The sequence below is a fragment of the Halichoeres trimaculatus genome, unplaced genomic scaffold (genome assembly GCF_033239565.1).
Source record: "Halichoeres trimaculatus isolate MK-OKI-2021-1 unplaced genomic scaffold, fHalTri1.1 fHalTri1_scaffold_23, whole genome shotgun sequence".
In the NCBI taxonomy this organism is placed as follows: domain Eukaryota; kingdom Metazoa; phylum Chordata; class Actinopteri; order Labriformes; family Labridae; genus Halichoeres; species Halichoeres trimaculatus.
Window position 1 is genome coordinate 23,978,285 of NW_027437201.1, and position 17,598 is coordinate 23,995,882.

Genomic DNA, 17,598 nt, shown 5'->3' on the forward strand with positions numbered 1-17,598 from the left:
GCTGTTTTATTTTATTATTATATTTGTTGTGAATAATGTTGATCATTGTGTTGTTGTTTTGTTGTTTTTGAAATATTATCTAAGTGTCTAAAAGGGGCAGACAATATAAGATTTTTCTTCTTTCTGTTCCTTTTTATTCAATTATATGGTTATATGTTTGAATGAAAATGTTTTATTTCAGATGTATGAATGAAATAAATAAATAAATAATAAAAAATAAATAAACATGCTAATGACCGAATTAGCTCAATGAACCGAGTGGCTAACAAACTAATATTGTTTGCTACCAAACTTTGAAAACTAAATCTCACATTTCAGATTCCCGCCATAAAACTGGTCAAAATTACAAGCGTTGTTTTAACCAACAAGCTAGCATGTAGCTAACTAGTTAGCCCGCTGTATGAGAAAATACGATCATTGACTCGTTAGCAGGTAGCTAACGGCTAAACCGCTTCTTCAATACTTTTGTTTTTATTTCTGTTTGTTCATAGTTAGCTGTCACACTAACTACTTTTCATTTACTCATCGTTTAATTAACGTTAGCAAGTATGATAATTAGCTTAGCCTGCTTCCAATAGTTATTGAGAGGTGTTGTGAGTCAAATTGGACCCCCAAGAAAACGGAACACGCCCCTGTAGCGTCCTGTCTTATCTCTTTCTAAGGTTTTGACGTTAAACATCGTTGGAGACGTTTGATACAAACATTTCTCTCATTTTCCAGGTTCAGTATCTGTCAGAGAGGATGTGAACCCCTCTCTACGGGAGTTTTTGTCAGTTAGTTCTTGTGTGAGTCCAGCGTTCAGAGCCGTGATGGTGTTAATGTGCGACCACACGTGGTTAATGTTTTGGATAGTCTGTCATTACCGTCGGAACACCCGGGGAGAGATTAAAGAGACACAGCAGTAACACTCAGCAGCTCAAAGTTCAAGTCAGCAAAGATTCAGACACTTTAACCTATAAATAACTGCTCTTTGTTCCTTCTATCATCGGGCTCCTCAGTCAGCTGTCTCCCACTCAGAAAGAGGGAATGTCTCCGTTTCTAACAGCTCTGCACATTTTAACACAAACCGCAAAACAAGCGAGAGAAGCTGCAGACACTTTACCGTCTTCAAGTCCTCCTTCTTCTGCAGAAACAAAGTCCTTTCTGCTTCTTTCCTGCGAGCAGGAACATCTGCTCACTCAGGGATCCCGCCTGGTAACGTGTCTTTGTCCTGCCCCGTGTAAAACATCCCAAAATACAGCATCCAGGCCGGGACGGGCTCAGATTTCACTGTGGTTAAACTCACCGCACAGACGCCCAGGCAGGCAGGCCCACATCTGGAAGGGCCGCGTCCCAACACTGTTCTGACTCCACTCTGCAGCAGGCGATCAGGAAGAGCCCGCTGAGTCTTAGGAGGCAGGAATCTGGAGCTGTACGCAGAGAAGTTTATCAAGATTACAGCAGGTTATGGAGTGAAATGACTGTTTAAGGGGATGACTCTGAGAGGGGAGGACACGGGAAAGGAGAGACCCTTACAAAAAAGAAGTTTATTAAAGTATGCTATTAGTATACTTATTTTCAAGACAGTACACTTTCAGTTTACTTTCTATGTACTTATCCCAGGTATACTTAACAAAGTAATGCGTAAGCATACTTAGATTATACTTAAAGTATATCTAAAAGTCTAAGTATACTTAGCCTATAGTTAAAGTATAAAGAAAGTCTAAGTATACTTGGCTTTAACTGAGAAGTATAAGGAAAAGTCTGTGTATTTGGCATAAACTTAACCTTTTGGTCAAGACATACAAAGGAAAAGAAACAATAAATAAAAACTCAAATATAAGTATGATGTTAAGTTCACTTAAGATGAACTTCAGAGTATACTTACAGTTTAAAAACTATTAAACTAGCAGCGTATTGATTTTTTTTTTTTTACTATATTGAGACTTGAAGTGTACTTAAGAGTGCACTTTCATAGACTACTAAGTGGTTTGGAAGTTTATAAGTTGAATACTTGCAGAATACTTTTAGTATTGTTGCAGTACCAAATAAAACTTTAATATGACCTAGCTGCGTACTCAAAGTTTACTACTCTTAACTTGACAACATACTTTTCTCTTAGTATACTATTTTGAACTGAAAGTAGACTACTATCATATAATTAGTGGACTTAAAGTGTACCAGCAGTACACTTCACAGTATACTTTCATGAACTGAAAAGTGTGCTCGAAGTATATAACTAGTAAGTTTAAAGTATACATGTATGTTTCGTTGTAGTATACTTGCAGTACAAAATAAAACTTGAATACAAACTAGTAGTGTACTCAAAGTTTACTTCTTTTAACCTAAAAAAAATACTTATAGTATACTTTTTTAAAACTATAATGGGCCAATTTAGTCCCAATAAGTATTGAAAAAGTACACAGGTAAGTAAATTACTAGTATACTAATATTAGTACACTTGCTGTAAAAAGTGTACTTGAAAAATACACTTTAACTTTACTTCAGTATACTTAATCAAATGAACATGAAGTATGCTTCTTTTTTTGTAGGGGGATACAAAGAAAGACAAAAAGATGCACACCTGAAAATTTCCAGAAAATGTCAAGACCTGTTTCTGGATTTCCTCAAAGAAAATGGAGCGTGAAGCAACAAATGTGTTGTTTTGACATCTGTGGAGGTGGTGCACATCAGGTTAGGTATGCAGGTTTCAGCAACATGTAGCACAGAGTTGATGCAGAAGGCTCAAGGACAGAGGAAAGAAGGATAAGGCAGAGCACAACAAGGAGACGTAGAAGAAAGAAATGAAGGGAAGCAGGGAGGATGAACAAAGAAGGTCTCCAAGAAAAGAAGATGACTGTAGTTTTAACGACAGTAAATTAAGAATAAATACAGATTCAGAGTTGCAGATTAGCCAAAGGGTTTTCAGATTCTCTCTGTTCTCTGTGATAAAAAGCCGTCCCTCGTGTTGGAGTGCAGAGATAACTGCAGACAGGATGTGGTGTGTTTATGTTGTTCAGAAGCTGCAGGAGTAATTATCTTCAGTCAGGACAAACATTCACCCTCTCACAGAGGAGCTCAGGGTGTCAGGAGGAGCTGGACACGTTTAACACCACATGAACTGAAGGGTTTTAAAACAAATCTGTGTATCATATTTATGTTTTTAGGTTTCTTTTGTCATCTAATGAAGTCTTTTTAAAGTGTTTCTATCCTGTTTGACCATATTTTAAAAAAAGTTTGAGAGCTGTTGTTCCTGTTCTCACCACCAGGTGTCAGCGTGGTGCAGGAGGAGTTTTTGGTCCAGAATTAGTCTCAAACTTTTCCTCCTAACTCTCAAAGCCTCTCAGAGCCCTGCACCTGCACATACAGAGAGTTTTTAACGTATCACAGCCTGAGGAGAGCTCTTATTTAGCCTGCTCTCTCTGTATGAGTCTGAGGGTAGATATTATCGTCCTGTTTTCTACTCTGGGATAAAAATTCAAACAAAACACGTTTGTTATTTACATCACCTGGGAACAGAATTCAGCACCTCACATGTTTGAGCGTAAACGCTCTTTATGAAATCATAAACAGAGCTCCAGAAACCAGATTATTTTAATAGTTTAAGCAAATTAACCCAGAAACTGCTCTGTGGAAAGTCCTGGAAAGCTTTAGTCATGGAAGAGTCAGCGCTGGAGAGATACTTTGATAAGTACATTGCAGATGTGAGTACAGGCAGCAGATTCTCCTGTTTGTTTAAGAAAATAATGTATTAAAGGGTCATTTCACTGAAAATGCTTCTACCTGCAGACACAGACATCTACACTCTGTGATATCTGTCTTAGTTTAATCACAGGGTGGACTTATTTTAGCAGCTGATTGATTCACATCATGTGTAACACCAGTAAACAGGCTGACATTTTGTGCTCTTATTAACACATTTTTGGGGAAATAAATGAGATTATTATTCCGATTTATCAGTTTAATGTGGTGTGTTAATGGAGTACCTCTGTCTGCAGGATGCCCCACACAGAGATGAAGAGGAGCAGAACGAAGAGAAGGACGAGGAGGAGTTCATCAAACTGCTCCCTGATGAGCTCCTCACGCTGATGGAGTCCAGAGGTAGAGCAGACCTGATGGCAAACACTGAGGATGGTTGAAAAGAAATCTGAATGACTGTGAGGGTTTGTTACAGAGAGCAGCCAGGACAGATCCCAGAGGTCAGAGCAATCAGTCAGGCCCCCAGAGGAGACGAACCGCTCCTCCATCCCGAGGAGTCTGGACTCCAAGGGACAAAAGTTAATCCCAAAGATCAAGTAGGTCCTCACCATCACATAATGAGTCAGATTTCAGGGAAATCTGGTCTGAGAAAAAAAATCTGTCTGAGTGAGGTTAGAGATGAGTAAGTAAACAATTGTACAGACATGATAAAAAAAAAAAAAAGGGAAATAACGACATCACATCAGGTGAAAAAAGAGAAAAGGTTAAAGAGAGAAAACAGAAATAAAATGCATAAAAACACATCCAATTAAAAGCATAAGAATATGTGTGTATACATAAACACACACATACACCTATAATCACATATATACACATTTGCACACAAACACCTACACATATGATAAATATACAAAAAGTAAAACAATTACAAGAATAAAGACAACAAATGAGTTGAAGCCAAATTCAGTTGGAATTGAAATACAATCAAAAGGGAAAAATTACATAAAAACAAATGTGTAAAAGAGTTCAAAAAGAGGAGAAATGCAATGCACTGATCATCCACCAGGGGGCAGAGTACATGCTTCAGAAGACTCCGACATCAAAACAGTTGAAAATAAACAAAGATGATAAAAACTGTTCCAGTGTAAATTCAGTCTGAAACGTCCTCTGTATGTGTGTGTGTGTGTGTGTGTGTGTGTGTGTGTGTGTGCAGCAACGTCATCTCAACAGTGGACCTCTGCTGCCATCTGGACCTGAACTACATCGCCGCAAACGCATGGAACGTACAGTACAACGAGAAGGTTGGTCTGCCTGATCAGGAGGCGACCAGGAAACCTGATCCCAGTCCAGGACTCCTGGTCTGACTCACTTTTTGTGTTTGACGGTCTAAAGGTGGATAACCGTCTCTCCTCTTGTTGTGTTTCAGAGGTTTCTTGGGCTCAACATGAGGATCCGAAAGCCCAGAGCCACGGGGAACATCTACTCGACAGGCAAGCTGGTCTGCTTGGGAACTGAGAGGTCTGGTCCAGGTCTGATGGATTTGGAGCTGAGAGGAGAGGAGAGACTGACCCTTCTCCTGTTTGTTTGTTTGTTTGTGCAGTGTGGAAGAGTCCAGGGTAGCGGCTCGGAGGTTGGCTCGCATCCTGCAGAAGCTGGGCTTCCCGGTCCGCTTCCTCAAGTTTAAAGTCCACAACATAACAGCGTCGTGCAAAACCCACCCGGTCAATCTGGAGCTGATGGCGAACCACCGTGGGTGCAGGTCAGGAGACGCTGAGACTCTGTCGCTTTAACCTGAAAGAAATCATGTGGATGGAGAGTGTATTCAAGTCTTTCCAGAATCATCTCCGAACATGCAGCAGAAAAACCTCTCACTGCTCAAATGCAGAAGACGCACAACGTAGCCTAGATCTAACTGCTCTCTGATTGGTCCGCTGGGAGCTTCACTGTATTCATCTGTACATCTCCTCTCTTCTTCCTCCACAGTTACGAACCCGAGCTGTTTCCCGCCCTCTTCTACAGCGTGATGCCCGGCATGAACGTAACGGTCCACAGAGGGGGGACTTTATCTTTTACCGGTAAAGAAGCTGAGGCTAAGCTCTGATATTATAAATTCATGTGTATCAACTCATTTGATTTAATTCAAACATGTGACCTGACAGCAGCACCTTAAATTAGCTTCATTTAGCTTAGCTTGATGCTATGTTATCTAGTGTTAGACAGTCTTCTTTAGATAAACATGTTAAACGTGTGTTAAATCCCAGGAGCGAAGTGTCGAGCTGACATCGACAGAGCAGCTGAAATCACTCAGCCAGTCGTGAACTCTTACAGGAAGTGGAAAAGGGCGGAGCTTCTGAAAAAATAAACTATTTTTAAACCAGAGAGTGGATGAATCTCATTGTTCAGCTGAAAAGAAATCTTTAACATTCTCTTTAAAAATGAAAACAGAGGAGACTCAGGATGAAACCTCTACTGCTGAAACAACGACAAATTTGCATGTGATAAAACTGCAGTTCCTCAAGTGTCCACTAGAGGCTGACCTAAAGCTCAGGTTTTCCCATTAACTCTTATGTTAAATGCCCAAATGAGCTGATTTATTTTTGTAAACATAGTTCAGAGAACATTTCCTGTTAGATCACTTATATAATATACACACACACACACACTGTTTCTGGTTTTGGTGGTTTATGGGGACGTTTCTCACAGAAATGTTCAGGCTAACGGGGACCGTCCCGATTCCTTCATGTCTGCAGTCAGTTTCTGTAACCTGATGACCTTTGACCTGGAGGCACTTCCTCTCTGCTGGGAGCGGGAGGAAGTGAGGTAATCCTGCAGCTGATGTGATGAATCTGATGACAGACAAATGAATTATGGATGAAATCCTTTTTGAGAGCCCAGAGGAGACTTTACTGTAGAGATACTTTTGGATGACCTTCAGTGACCTTTCATGTAGCACCTGTGACCTGTTTCCTTTTTTTTATCTTCTTTTCCGTCCGTCTGGGTGAATGTTTCTTCTTTCTCTCTGTAACAGCATCCTCAGCTTCCTCTGCTCCTAAAAATAACTAACCATCATCACGCTGACGGTCACACATCCTGATTTCCTCTGGCACGTCCCCCCTGCTGGCTTCACTTTCTCTGCTGCTGCCTCAGGTTCTCCTTCGCTCCTTTTTCACAGGTTTTTACAGTCTCACAGAGAAAGGAGTAACCAAAGGAAAGTCTGAGAATGTCTTCAGACTAAGACTGCTACAGGCTTGGTTTGAAGAGGGATACCAGACCCAGTATTCACCAATTCAACACACTTTTCACCACAAACACCCTCTATAACAGTTTTAATCTGGATTCTGGACTCACCATAGCACCGTCTTCCTGTCCTCCAACTCTGGATGACTCTCTATCCTCATCTCAAGCCTCCATGGAGCCCTAAGCAAAAGTTGATTCGGAGTCCTCTATTTCTGTTCGCAATAAAGATGACATATTAATTAACACTTGTTATCAAATGTTAGCAAAAAAAATTGTTCTGAAGCCAAAAAACGCCACAAAATTTAAGGCCAACCCCAAAAATCAACTCAAAGTTATTACACAAATATTAAGATGTTAGCCTGAATAATAGGCTACTTAACCAGCAGTTAAAATACCCTTTTCTTTCCTTCTTTACAAGCTAGCTACTGCAATCAATAGCTTCACAAATCTCTTTGATAAACACTCCGTGACTGAGACATCCAAAACATCCCTTAATCTTGGCATTTTTTTGCATTGACACGTGTAAACGTGGCCTTTATCTCACTTTCTTTCATCATAAATAAATAACAATAATAATAATCATTATTATTATTATTGTTAGTATTATTGTCATTATTATTATTATTATTTTTGTTAGTATTATTATTATTATTATTATTATTATTATTATTATTATTATTATTATTATTATTATCTTTATTATTGTTATTATTATTATCTTTATTATTATTATCTTTATTATTATTATTATTATTATTATTATTATTATTATTATTATTATTATTATTATTACTATTATTATAATTATATTATTATTATTATTATTACTATTATTATAATTATATTATTATATTTTTTTCTATCATTTTTCTTCTGGGAGACTCTGAGCTCTCTAGTTTCGTGGGTTTGGATCGTAGCTGACCGTCCTGACTCCATCATCCACAAAAAATCAAAACAAAAGTTTTTCTTCTGTTTGCAGTCTGGAGAAAGTTTAGGAGCTTCGTTAGTCCTCTCGTGTGATTCAGCACCTTGAGTCTTAGGTGGGCTTTACACAAGTACGAATTTCTACAACTGCGGTAAAATAAACTATCGATCCAGTGATATTGACATACGGAGACGCATATTTGTCCATGACTCTGCATCTTTTTTGAAAACGGGTCTGCAGGTGGATTTCTGCGTATTCGTCTCGCGGTATTTGGTATAAACAGATAAGTCTGGAAAAGACGGTGACCTCATAGCACCCCTCCTACTCCCCGCCCCCCAACCCACGTTGTCACACACAACAACAACAACAATGGCGGCAGGCGGACTGATTCTGATATTGTTCCAGCAGCTACAAATATTGCTTCGACTATTATTTCAACATTTTCTCAGAGAGCATGAACAACACCAGCTACGGCAACAATAAGTGCTCATGCAGAGACGCAGCATGTTGCGCGTGCAAGAGCACTTGTTGACGTGGAATCCGCCTCGGAGCAGAACCAGAAGGGCAACCCGACCACAGTTTTGCGTTGTCATGTAAATGCACAAGCCTATGCACAATACGATGTGTAAACAGCGATACATGTTTTGATGCTGACACCAAGACGATACGGGGCCGTCCTCGTGTGAGGAGGGCCTTACTCTCTGGGTCGTGTGAACACAGAAAAATGCAAAGTCAACTTTTCCACTTTGTGCTAAAAAAGAGGAACGCATGTGAGATTAGGAAGCGGTGAGCACACCTGTACCCACTCAGAGGAAGGAAAGAGCTCACGGAGCTGCTAACCCCACAGACTGAAACCATCTGCTGCAGAGAGGAAACAGGGAGGAGGTCTCCAGAGACCAGGAGCCAAAACAAATAACTCACATCATCTCCAACAAGAGACAGATCCGGGAAGGAAGTGATTTACAGCGCTCCCCATGTTGGGGAAGGAAAACCCATCAGAGCAATCATTAAACATCTCAGAGCGGAGACACTTTAATACGGATCATAACGAGTCCAGAGGGGACGGGATCACAGAGACCGCTGAGACCCCGAGCAGGAGGAGGAGGAGGTGATAGCCTCTCTCTGACTCAAACTCAAGAATCAAAACTAATCCCAGCAAACGGACATGTTTCTCTCCGGCCCTGCAGGGGAGACCTCTGATCTGGATCAAAGGGCCCATCGGGGGCCCTGCTCACCCTAACTGACCCCTGCAGGATCATCTGCAAAAGCGGAGTCTGAAAACAGGACCAGATGTGCTCAGCTGGTCTCTGAAGACGCTGCAGGAGATGTGTCCCACGTTAAAACTCTGGGTCTGTTTCTCCGAGACGGGAACAGAAGTGAAGCTCTGCAGAAACGAATCCGGTCTGATGAATCCCAGCTCAGGTTTGTTTCAGGGACAGAGAGTGTGTCAGAGTCAGGAAAGAGTTAAATCTTTTCTCTTTCGTCCTGCAGGAGGTGGTATGGAGGGGGAGGAGAGGAGGAGGAGGAGAGGAGGAGGAGGGAAGTCCCCCTGTTTTTTCTACTGATAGCCATATTCCCCCTTTTCTCTCCTCAGTGTGAGCGATGCAGAGCGGCGAGCAGAGAGCGACCTGTGGAGCCTGAAAACACGGAGACGGATCAGAGGGAATGGAGAGCTGCTCATCTGGACCGTGAGTCTGTTTCATTCCTCCTCATGAAGACAGGAGAGCAGCTTTAACCTCGCTAACCTGCAGAGACAAAGCTCAGTCAGTGAGTCTCAGCTGAGGATCACGAGCTGCAGCGAGCTCTTCATGATGTACAGGTGTCAGAGGACGTTTGTGATTTAAAGTCACAAACTGTTCAGAGACGTGTTTCTGGATACCTGTCGGTGCTCACCTGTAAACTCAGTCCAGCTGTGCAGAGTCTTTCTCTGTGAACATCTGGTTTGAAGCAGACAGCTGTGGATGAAACTGATCCTCTGCAGAAAAGAAGAATGTGGAGCACTTTCGGCACAAACACTCTGGATAATTAATTTACATTTTTAAGCTTTAAATTCAGAGATTCTTCCAGAGGTTGAACCTGAGCTGAGCTTTTCTCTGCAGAGATGAATCCTGTGTGTCCTGCTCTGCTGATTCTGCTCGTCTGATGCTTTGTAATGACCACCTGGTGTTTCTGCACACGTCTCTTCAGTCGCACTGATTTAATGGAAATTCAGTCGTTTGTAGTTTGTGAAAAAGCAAAATCTGCAGTCTGCAAAAATTCTGGATGTCTTACTGATCTGGAAAAATATCTCAGAATGCATCAGTTTTCCAAACCGCCTGCTGCTTTTGCATCTAGTAAGTAGTCTGACTGTTCTGTTGGGTCTGTTTTGTAGAATACTACTCTGGTTTTCAGTTTCAGAAAAGAGAACTACAGATGATATATATATTTTTTGTTTTTAAAAAAGTTTTAATTTTTTTTTTTAGTTTTTAGTATGTATATTATACACATTATATTAAATTAAATTATATTATATTATATTATATTATATTATATTATATTATATTATATTATATATTCATATAATATTATATAATAATATTGTGATATTATAATTATAATATATAAATTATAATTTATATGTATATATTATATTATGTTACATACATATTAAAAAAGTTTTAGTTAATTTTGAGACTTTTGTTATTTTGTTAATCATCTCACAGCACAATCATATATTTGATTTTTAACCTTACACCCAATGTGATATCGTTTGCTAAAAAAAAAATTGGAAAATAGACTTTTTATTTTTACAGCTGATGGAAATCCAGTTCCTTTTAATGGTTTAAAAAAGGTAATTATTGGTTTATATGGACTGTAATGAGTTTGTAGAAGTAAACACCTTTTATAACTGGAAGTAACAACAGTTACTTGTGTTTATTTCACATCACTTCACCTCTATCTCACAGACCATCTAACGTTAGCGTTGTTGTATTGTAGTTATAATGCTGATTTATTCCAGTAGATGGTGGTAATTCACCAGAACTACACGCGTAGACCAACGGTGTTGGCGCCGTGCATTGTGGGAAACAGTATGCCAGGTAGACTGGTCCATTGCATATTGAGAAATTTTCATGGATCAGTAGGACATCCAGGGATTTTTGGTATACTGCAGATTTTGCAAGGTTTCGCAAGTTTTTGCATACTGACTACTAGTGTAGTAGGTAGTTTGGAAAACAGCCACAGTCTACCTGGCATACTGTTTCCTAAAATACAAGGTGTTAACGCTGTTCATCTTCTTTTTCTTTACATTGCAAGTGAAACTAAAGTTTATCTGAATTACTGCCACCTACTGGAATAAGACAGCAGTGCAGCTACAGCTACAACAAAAATAACGTCAGAATGTATGTGAAAAAAAAAGTGAAGTGATGAAAAAAACTATCTCACAAATGTTTACTTCCATAAATTTCATCAGAGTCCTTAAACAAAAAAGATTTACTTTCTTTTTGAACCACACATGGATTACATGGAAGCAGTTTTCCCATAAGCTATAAAAATAAAAAGTCAGTCTGTTCCAGATTTGTTTTCAGTAAATGATTTCAGCTTTAGTGTAAAATTTAAAATAAAAAAAGATGAATTCTGCTGTGATATCATTTGAAGCCTTTAAAAATGTGTTATTCATAAAAACGGAACCGTGAAATCAGTCCCTGAATTTATTGTTTTCTACATGAATTTAAAATCTATTCTGTAAATCATTAAAATAAAGACAGGACCAAAATCACACAAAAAATACAACACTCAAAATATTAATAACTAAAATAAGATGTGGCCATGGTTTGTTTTGCACATTTACATAAAATTAAAACTGAAAATCAGAGTATTAGACCAAAAACCAGACTCAACAGAACAGTCAGACTATCAAATATTTTATTCTCGCTCTTGTGTGGATGTTTTAAGCTCTAAGTCTGAAGAGAGGTCGACAGGTTTCGACTCATTTTCTTTAACCGCCTTCTTTTCCATGTTTCCTCTCCTCTCTCTTCCAGCTAGCTGCTCTGTGATTGGCTAATCGCTGACATCAGCACCAACATGGCTCACCTCTTCCTCGCCAGTCAGATCATCACACCGGATGACCTCCACAGCAAAGCTGGGGCCCAGATCCCGAAGAGCGCTGCGAGGACCCCACCACCGCCGCTGTCCTCCGAGAGCCTGAGGAAGGACCCCCGAGTCATCGTGACATCACACGTCCCCCACATCAACGAGGTCCAGCTGACAGCGGCGACCGGCGGCGCGGAGATGTCCTGCTACCGCTGCACCGTGCCTTTCGGTGTGGTCGTCCTCATCGCCGGCATCGTGGTCACTGGGGTGGCGTACACCTTCAACTCTCACGGGTCGACCATCTCGGTGCTGGGCCTGGTGCTGCTGTCTGCTGGACTGGGCCTGCTGGGGTCCAGCGCCCTCTGCTGGAGGCTGCGAGTGAGGAAGAAGAGGGACACACGGAGGGAGAGTCAGACCGCCCTGATGGCCAGTCAGGGGTACTGCATCGCCTGAACGCCTCCTGATTGGATTTATACTATTTGATGGTTCAGATTTACAGCTCTGAAGCGGTGACCCTGAATGCACCACGCAGAGTTTAAAGAAAGATGGAAACTGGAGGAGAGGTGGGACATTTCTACGACCTGATTACGGATCTGAAACACATCCAAAAATAATGGACTCAGTGCACAAAGTGGACTCAGACTTCACCCATGGATCATCCTGTGTCTGGACGAGCTGAGAGTCTTAAAAAGAGTTTTTTCTACAGGAACAGACTCAAAAACTCTTCATCCTGACAGTTTCTCCTCTTCCTAAGTGAACATTTTTAACTGTGGACATCTCTGTGGATAAAACAGTGAAAGAGGTTTTCTTTGGTTTACACCCTTTAATCTCAGATCTGCTCTTAGAGTGACGTGTTAATTAATGCAGGTGTACAGTAGTTTTTCCTAAATGCTGCTAATAAGCTAAAGATGATGTTTTGAAGGTACTTTTGTCTCATTATTGTGGTTAAAACCAGAATATAACATTTCCGACTAGTTTCTCAGAGACTCCTCTGTGAGTCGCCCCCTGCTGGACTCTGGTGAGAGTGCAGGTAGTGGAGAAACTTTCTGAGGGCTGAGCTCAGACTGAGGTGAATGTGCACGCCTCAGCTCTATGATCCTGAAGTAAACGCCGTATATCACACGTCATCACAGAGGTCACATGATGCTGAGGGTCACTGGGACTCTGTCTCTGTCAAACAGGTGATGAGTTTTATTTATTCTTCATTTCTTCATTAAAAGAAATAAACCTGAACTTCTGAACGTCTTGGTTCCTCTCTCAAGTTTTTTTTCTCTTTCTTTTGTTTTGGTGGAATTTCAGTTTTCATGTTTGTGGATCATTTTGATTTTCTCTGTGCAGAAACTGCTGGCTGGTATATTTAGGCGTCTTTGTGTTGCCTAGCAACCCACAGACACAACACCAGATCATAAACTGTGTGTGTGTGTGTGTGTGTGGGGGGGGGGTCCTGGGTCTCGTTAGGTTCAGGACGGGGATGGAGGATGAGAATCGACTCAGGGAAGTGGGAAAACATCAGAATGGGACAGGAAGTGACCTCAGCAGCAGGTTGTTGGTATGAGAAGGGTTAAGGAAACAGAAATCAGATCAGAGCGCAATTTAAGGGCGTACTCAGACCTGGACTGTTTGGTCCACTTTAAACGGACCAGGGTTCGTTTCCCACGCTGGTGCGGACTTTTCCTGCAGGTGTGAATAGACACAAACGAACCCTGGTGTGGACCAAACAACCGGACCCAGACCCACTTTTTGAGGTGGTCTCGGTCCACTTCCAAACGAACTCTGGTGCTGTTCGTGGTTCTCCGGTGCAGGTCTGAATACAAACCAAGGTCCATCTGAGCTAACTACAGGATACATGCTCCTTTTGGGCCTATAAAGCCACCGTAACCTAACCGTCTTTGGTTCATACCTGATCCTCCGTCTTCTGTTTAGCCACGCTGTAGCTAGCATGTTGTGGGTCAGGACACGCAGAGCATAGCGCCTCCTTGCTGCGATCATTGGTCTTCCTGTTCCTAAATTGTAAACGGTGTTGTTAAGCTGCTTTGAAGGAGCTGCTCTTGAAACTGAAAATGATTTAGCAGCTCTAATAAGAGCACAAACACACATGTTTACCTCCATTTCCAGGTCTGTACTCTGTGTGCCGCCCTTTGTCAGTGCTGTCCAATGAGAGCACTGATCCTCACACACCTGGATGTGTTTACACAATATAGTCCACTTGCAAAAAGTACAATCTGAATATGAACTGCACCAAACGAAAAAAATAAAGTCTGCTTTTGGTCCGGACCAAACAAGTGGACCAAAGGACTTTTCTGCTCTGAATAAACTAAGATTCTCCTGCAAAGACATGTTTTAGCTTCTCCTGGACAGATTCCTTAGGATGGCTTCTCCTGCAGATACCTCCTCCAACGCTTTACTTTCTCCTGTGATCTCCTCTCTAACACCTTTTTAAGCTTCTCCTACACAGATCTCATCCCAGACAACTTTATTTTATGATTCTCCTGCAGATTTCCTTTCTAATACTGAACGAGGTTTAGCTTCTCCTGCAGAGACGACGTGTTTTCATTTTGTCCCGTTCAGATTCTTCATTTCAGAGTTTCTCCTGAAGACTTGATTTCAGCTTCTTCTGAAGAGATTATATCTTGGAGAATTTGTTTTTTAGTTTTCCTGTTCAGATTCTCTGATATGGCTTCATTTCAAGCTTCTCTGGCAAGAATCTCTGCTTGAATCTCCTGCCGACATCCCGACTGAGACAGTAGAAAACAGAAGAGACCTAAGCTCAAAAAAGTGTGTGTGTGTGTGTGTGTGTGTGTGTGTGTGTGTGTGTGTGTGTGTGTGTAGAATGAATGATTCTTTGTGTTTCTGAAGCTGTGAGCGGAGAGTTCAGAGGGGAAATCCCGACCCTCCCGTCCCTTCCTGTAACACACTGACCAGCTGAGTGACCAGAAACACACATACACACACACACACACACACACACACACACACACACATACACACACACACACACCCTGACTCTCTGCCAGAGGAGCTGGCACGCAATGAGACGGGGAGTCGGCAGGATTAAAGGGAGCAGCCGGGGAACAGGAAGGTGTTTTCTGTTCGGTCGCACCCTTTACAGAAACCCTGAGCCCGCTCCCTCCTGCAGGGCGTGAGGGGTCAACGCGGAGACCAGAGACCTGCACCGGGTCCTCCAGGGGTCAGGGGTCAGAGGGTCTCATTCAGGAATCATCCTCTGTGATGCCCCTGCAGGACTGGGCTCTGCACCAAGCAGGGGACCATCCTGAGGGGTCAAAGGTCGTTCTCATCAACTTCCTCTTTTCAAACTGAGCGGCTCGGCCGAGTTCTCCTCTCTGCAGACCATCAGAGGGGTTTGAACGCCGTCTCTGACGTCTCTGAAGGTCTCGGGACTCTCTGAGTCATCCTGCGCTTCCCTCGGATCAGAAACCAGGACGCGGCTTTTAAAGGAGGACTGGAAAATCTTTGGAGCTTCATGACGCTGAGGTGAGACATCAGAGGAAACAGTGACGGTGTGCAGCCTTCGGTTTTATGATTCCTCTCAGCTGACCACTTCCTGTTTGAGCCGTCAAAGCGTCAGTTATTGTCGTGATGATGAGTTCAGGGTTTGTGTTTCTGCAGCTTTAAATCAGCTCCGTGTAGAAAACAGCTCACACTCTGGGTTTTCACCGTCTCAGAGTCTGCAGGAGCTGTTTCTGTCTCTGCAGACTGGAAATCATCCGTCAGCTCAGGAACAGCAGCTCCAGCCGACAGGTGAGCGGCAGGTAATGAGGCTGCAGGTGGAGGCAGCTGTCAGGAGGAGCAGAGCTTGTTACAGACCTGAGATCCTGGGTCTGGGCTAGAGGCGGGCTCTGACAGACCGGGCTCACTGAAAATCTGAGATCCAGAGAGGATGAAACATTAAAAATGATTTTCTGAACACTGAGAGTCTGATCCTCTGAGGTCTGACCTCCACATCCGCCTTTTAATGAGCACCATCCACGCCACGGGGTCAGTTTGTTCTCAGAGACCGTCACAGTTTGTTTTTCACTTCCTGCTGAGCTGCTCTGGAGGCCGGCTCACAGGGTTCAGGTTCTGCAAAGTCCTCAGGCCTCACAGATGAAATAACAACAGAAGAACCAGAGACGGATTCTTTAAGAAAAACCAGGACAGGGTTCAGGTCTGCGTGTGTGGGACTCCCTGGCTCCTGCTGGTCTGTGTTTGCAGAGATCCTGTGATAGATTCTGGTTTTACTCCCTGAAGGAGGTGGACCAGCAGGGCACACAATGACACGGAGGCCCTGAAGGGCCCCGAACGGCCCCATTAACCAGGGAGCGGCACTTCCTCCTGTCGGTCACGGATCCAGCTCCTCCTCTCACACGGTCTCCCTGCGTCCCTCTCTCATCGCCGCTGACGGATTTAAAGACCGCTGAAGAATGGAGCAGCTCCCGGGTGGCGCTGGGCGCTGTGACGGGCAGGTGGGCGCGTCCAGCGGTGCCGCCTGGACGCAGGAAGTCCACATTGTGTTTAGGAAGAATGGCAGCTGGGGTCAGATCGCCATCATGGCACAGAGTCTGCCACAAGGCTTCAGGAGAGCTGGACCTGGACCTGGACTGTGCAGGTTTAGGTGGAGCGATGAGTCTGCACTCTTCATGTTTAGTCTCCTCGAACACGTCTTCACCTGACCTCGAACCCAGTCTGCAGGCTCTGTGATTGGTCCATCCCCGTGATGCTGCAGCGAGCATAACCGCTGATCGTCCACCAGCCTCCTGGTTTCGCTGGATGCTGGATCAGGGACACATCAAGTTACGAAAAGCAGAGTGAGCAGGCTAAACTCACCTGAGACAGCTGTTTATCTGCTGATCCACCCCCTAAACCAAGGGTCTTCAACCTGTGGCTCTGGAGCCTCATGCGGCCCTTTGACTCCTTTGCTGTGGCTCCTTATAGCTTTAAGAAAATATCATTCAAACAAAGAATTTTTATTTTTTTTGCAGAGGGTGTTGATGATTGAAGATGTTGACGTTAAAAAATCATGCATTAATTAAAGCTCCAATTTAAAAAAAAATGCACTTTTTTTTCCAAAAAATTTTAGGACATTTTTCAAAATTTTCGAATTTTTTTCAAGTTTATCATTTTTTGTAATTAAGAAAAACATGTTCAATAAAAAAATACAAAATTTTCAAATTTTTGCAAATGTCATTTTTTAAATTTCTGCACATTATTTAAATGACATTTTTTTTTTTTTTTTATTTACACAGTTTATTTTTTTTGACAAATTAGAAAATTATTGAATTATTTTATTTTAGTCATTTTTTATTTTTTTATTTTTTTTTTAAAGATTTTTCAAAAATCTATAGACTTTTTGGGAGTTTTTGCAGTTTCTTCCAATTTATCTATTTTTTTTATTTTGGAACATTTTTGAAAAAAAATGCAACTTATTGAAAGCTCATAAATCTTGCAATTCAGTTCTTTTAATGTATCAATTTATACATGTTTTTTGTCTTTATTGTGATGATACAGTAGATTTTGTGTCTCCTGAATGACTTTAATCCAGGTGAGCTGAGGAAAAATGGCTCCTATGGAAGTAAAGGTTGCAGACCCCTGCCCTAAACAGTCCAGTTAATGAGCAAATGAAGCTACAGGTATTAATATCAAAGACACTGATGTCAGCAGCCATAACCTGAATGGTAGCCTTCAGCACT

At 42.0% G+C, this 17,598-nt stretch overlaps 3 protein-coding genes across 3 annotated transcripts in view; 2 read left to right on the plus strand and 1 right to left on the minus strand.

The window, feature by feature from the left end:
• Nucleotides 1-1,275, minus strand: part of ankfn1a (ankyrin repeat and fibronectin type III domain containing 1a) — a 91,451-nt gene extending 90,176 nt beyond the window's left edge. The window contains exon 1 of the mRNA XM_074664087.1: nucleotides 1,103-1,275. The gene's annotated coding sequence lies outside the window, so the exon portion shown is untranslated. The remainder of the gene's footprint in view (nucleotides 1-1,102) is intronic.
• A 2,360-nt stretch (nucleotides 1,276-3,635) lies between these two features.
• On the plus strand, nucleotides 3,636-9,491 carry LOC141785496 (uncharacterized). The gene is made up of 8 exons (XM_074663835.1): nucleotides 3,636-3,683; nucleotides 3,978-4,080; nucleotides 4,154-4,274; nucleotides 4,892-4,979; nucleotides 5,105-5,196; nucleotides 5,279-5,437; nucleotides 5,662-5,753; nucleotides 9,435-9,491. The coding sequence occupies exons 1-8, from the start codon at nucleotides 3,636-3,638 to the stop codon at nucleotides 9,437-9,439; spliced, it is 708 nt and encodes a 235-aa protein (XP_074519936.1). The 3' UTR covers nucleotides 9,440-9,491.
• Nucleotides 9,372-13,139, plus strand: LOC141784692 (transmembrane protein 100-like). The gene is made up of 2 exons (XM_074662525.1): nucleotides 9,372-9,528; nucleotides 11,860-13,139. The coding sequence occupies exon 2, from the start codon at nucleotides 11,903-11,905 to the stop codon at nucleotides 12,362-12,364; it is 462 nt and encodes a 153-aa protein (XP_074518626.1). The 5' UTR covers nucleotides 9,372-9,528; nucleotides 11,860-11,902; the 3' UTR covers nucleotides 12,365-13,139.
• Nucleotides 13,140-17,598: the final 4,459 nt, after the last annotated feature.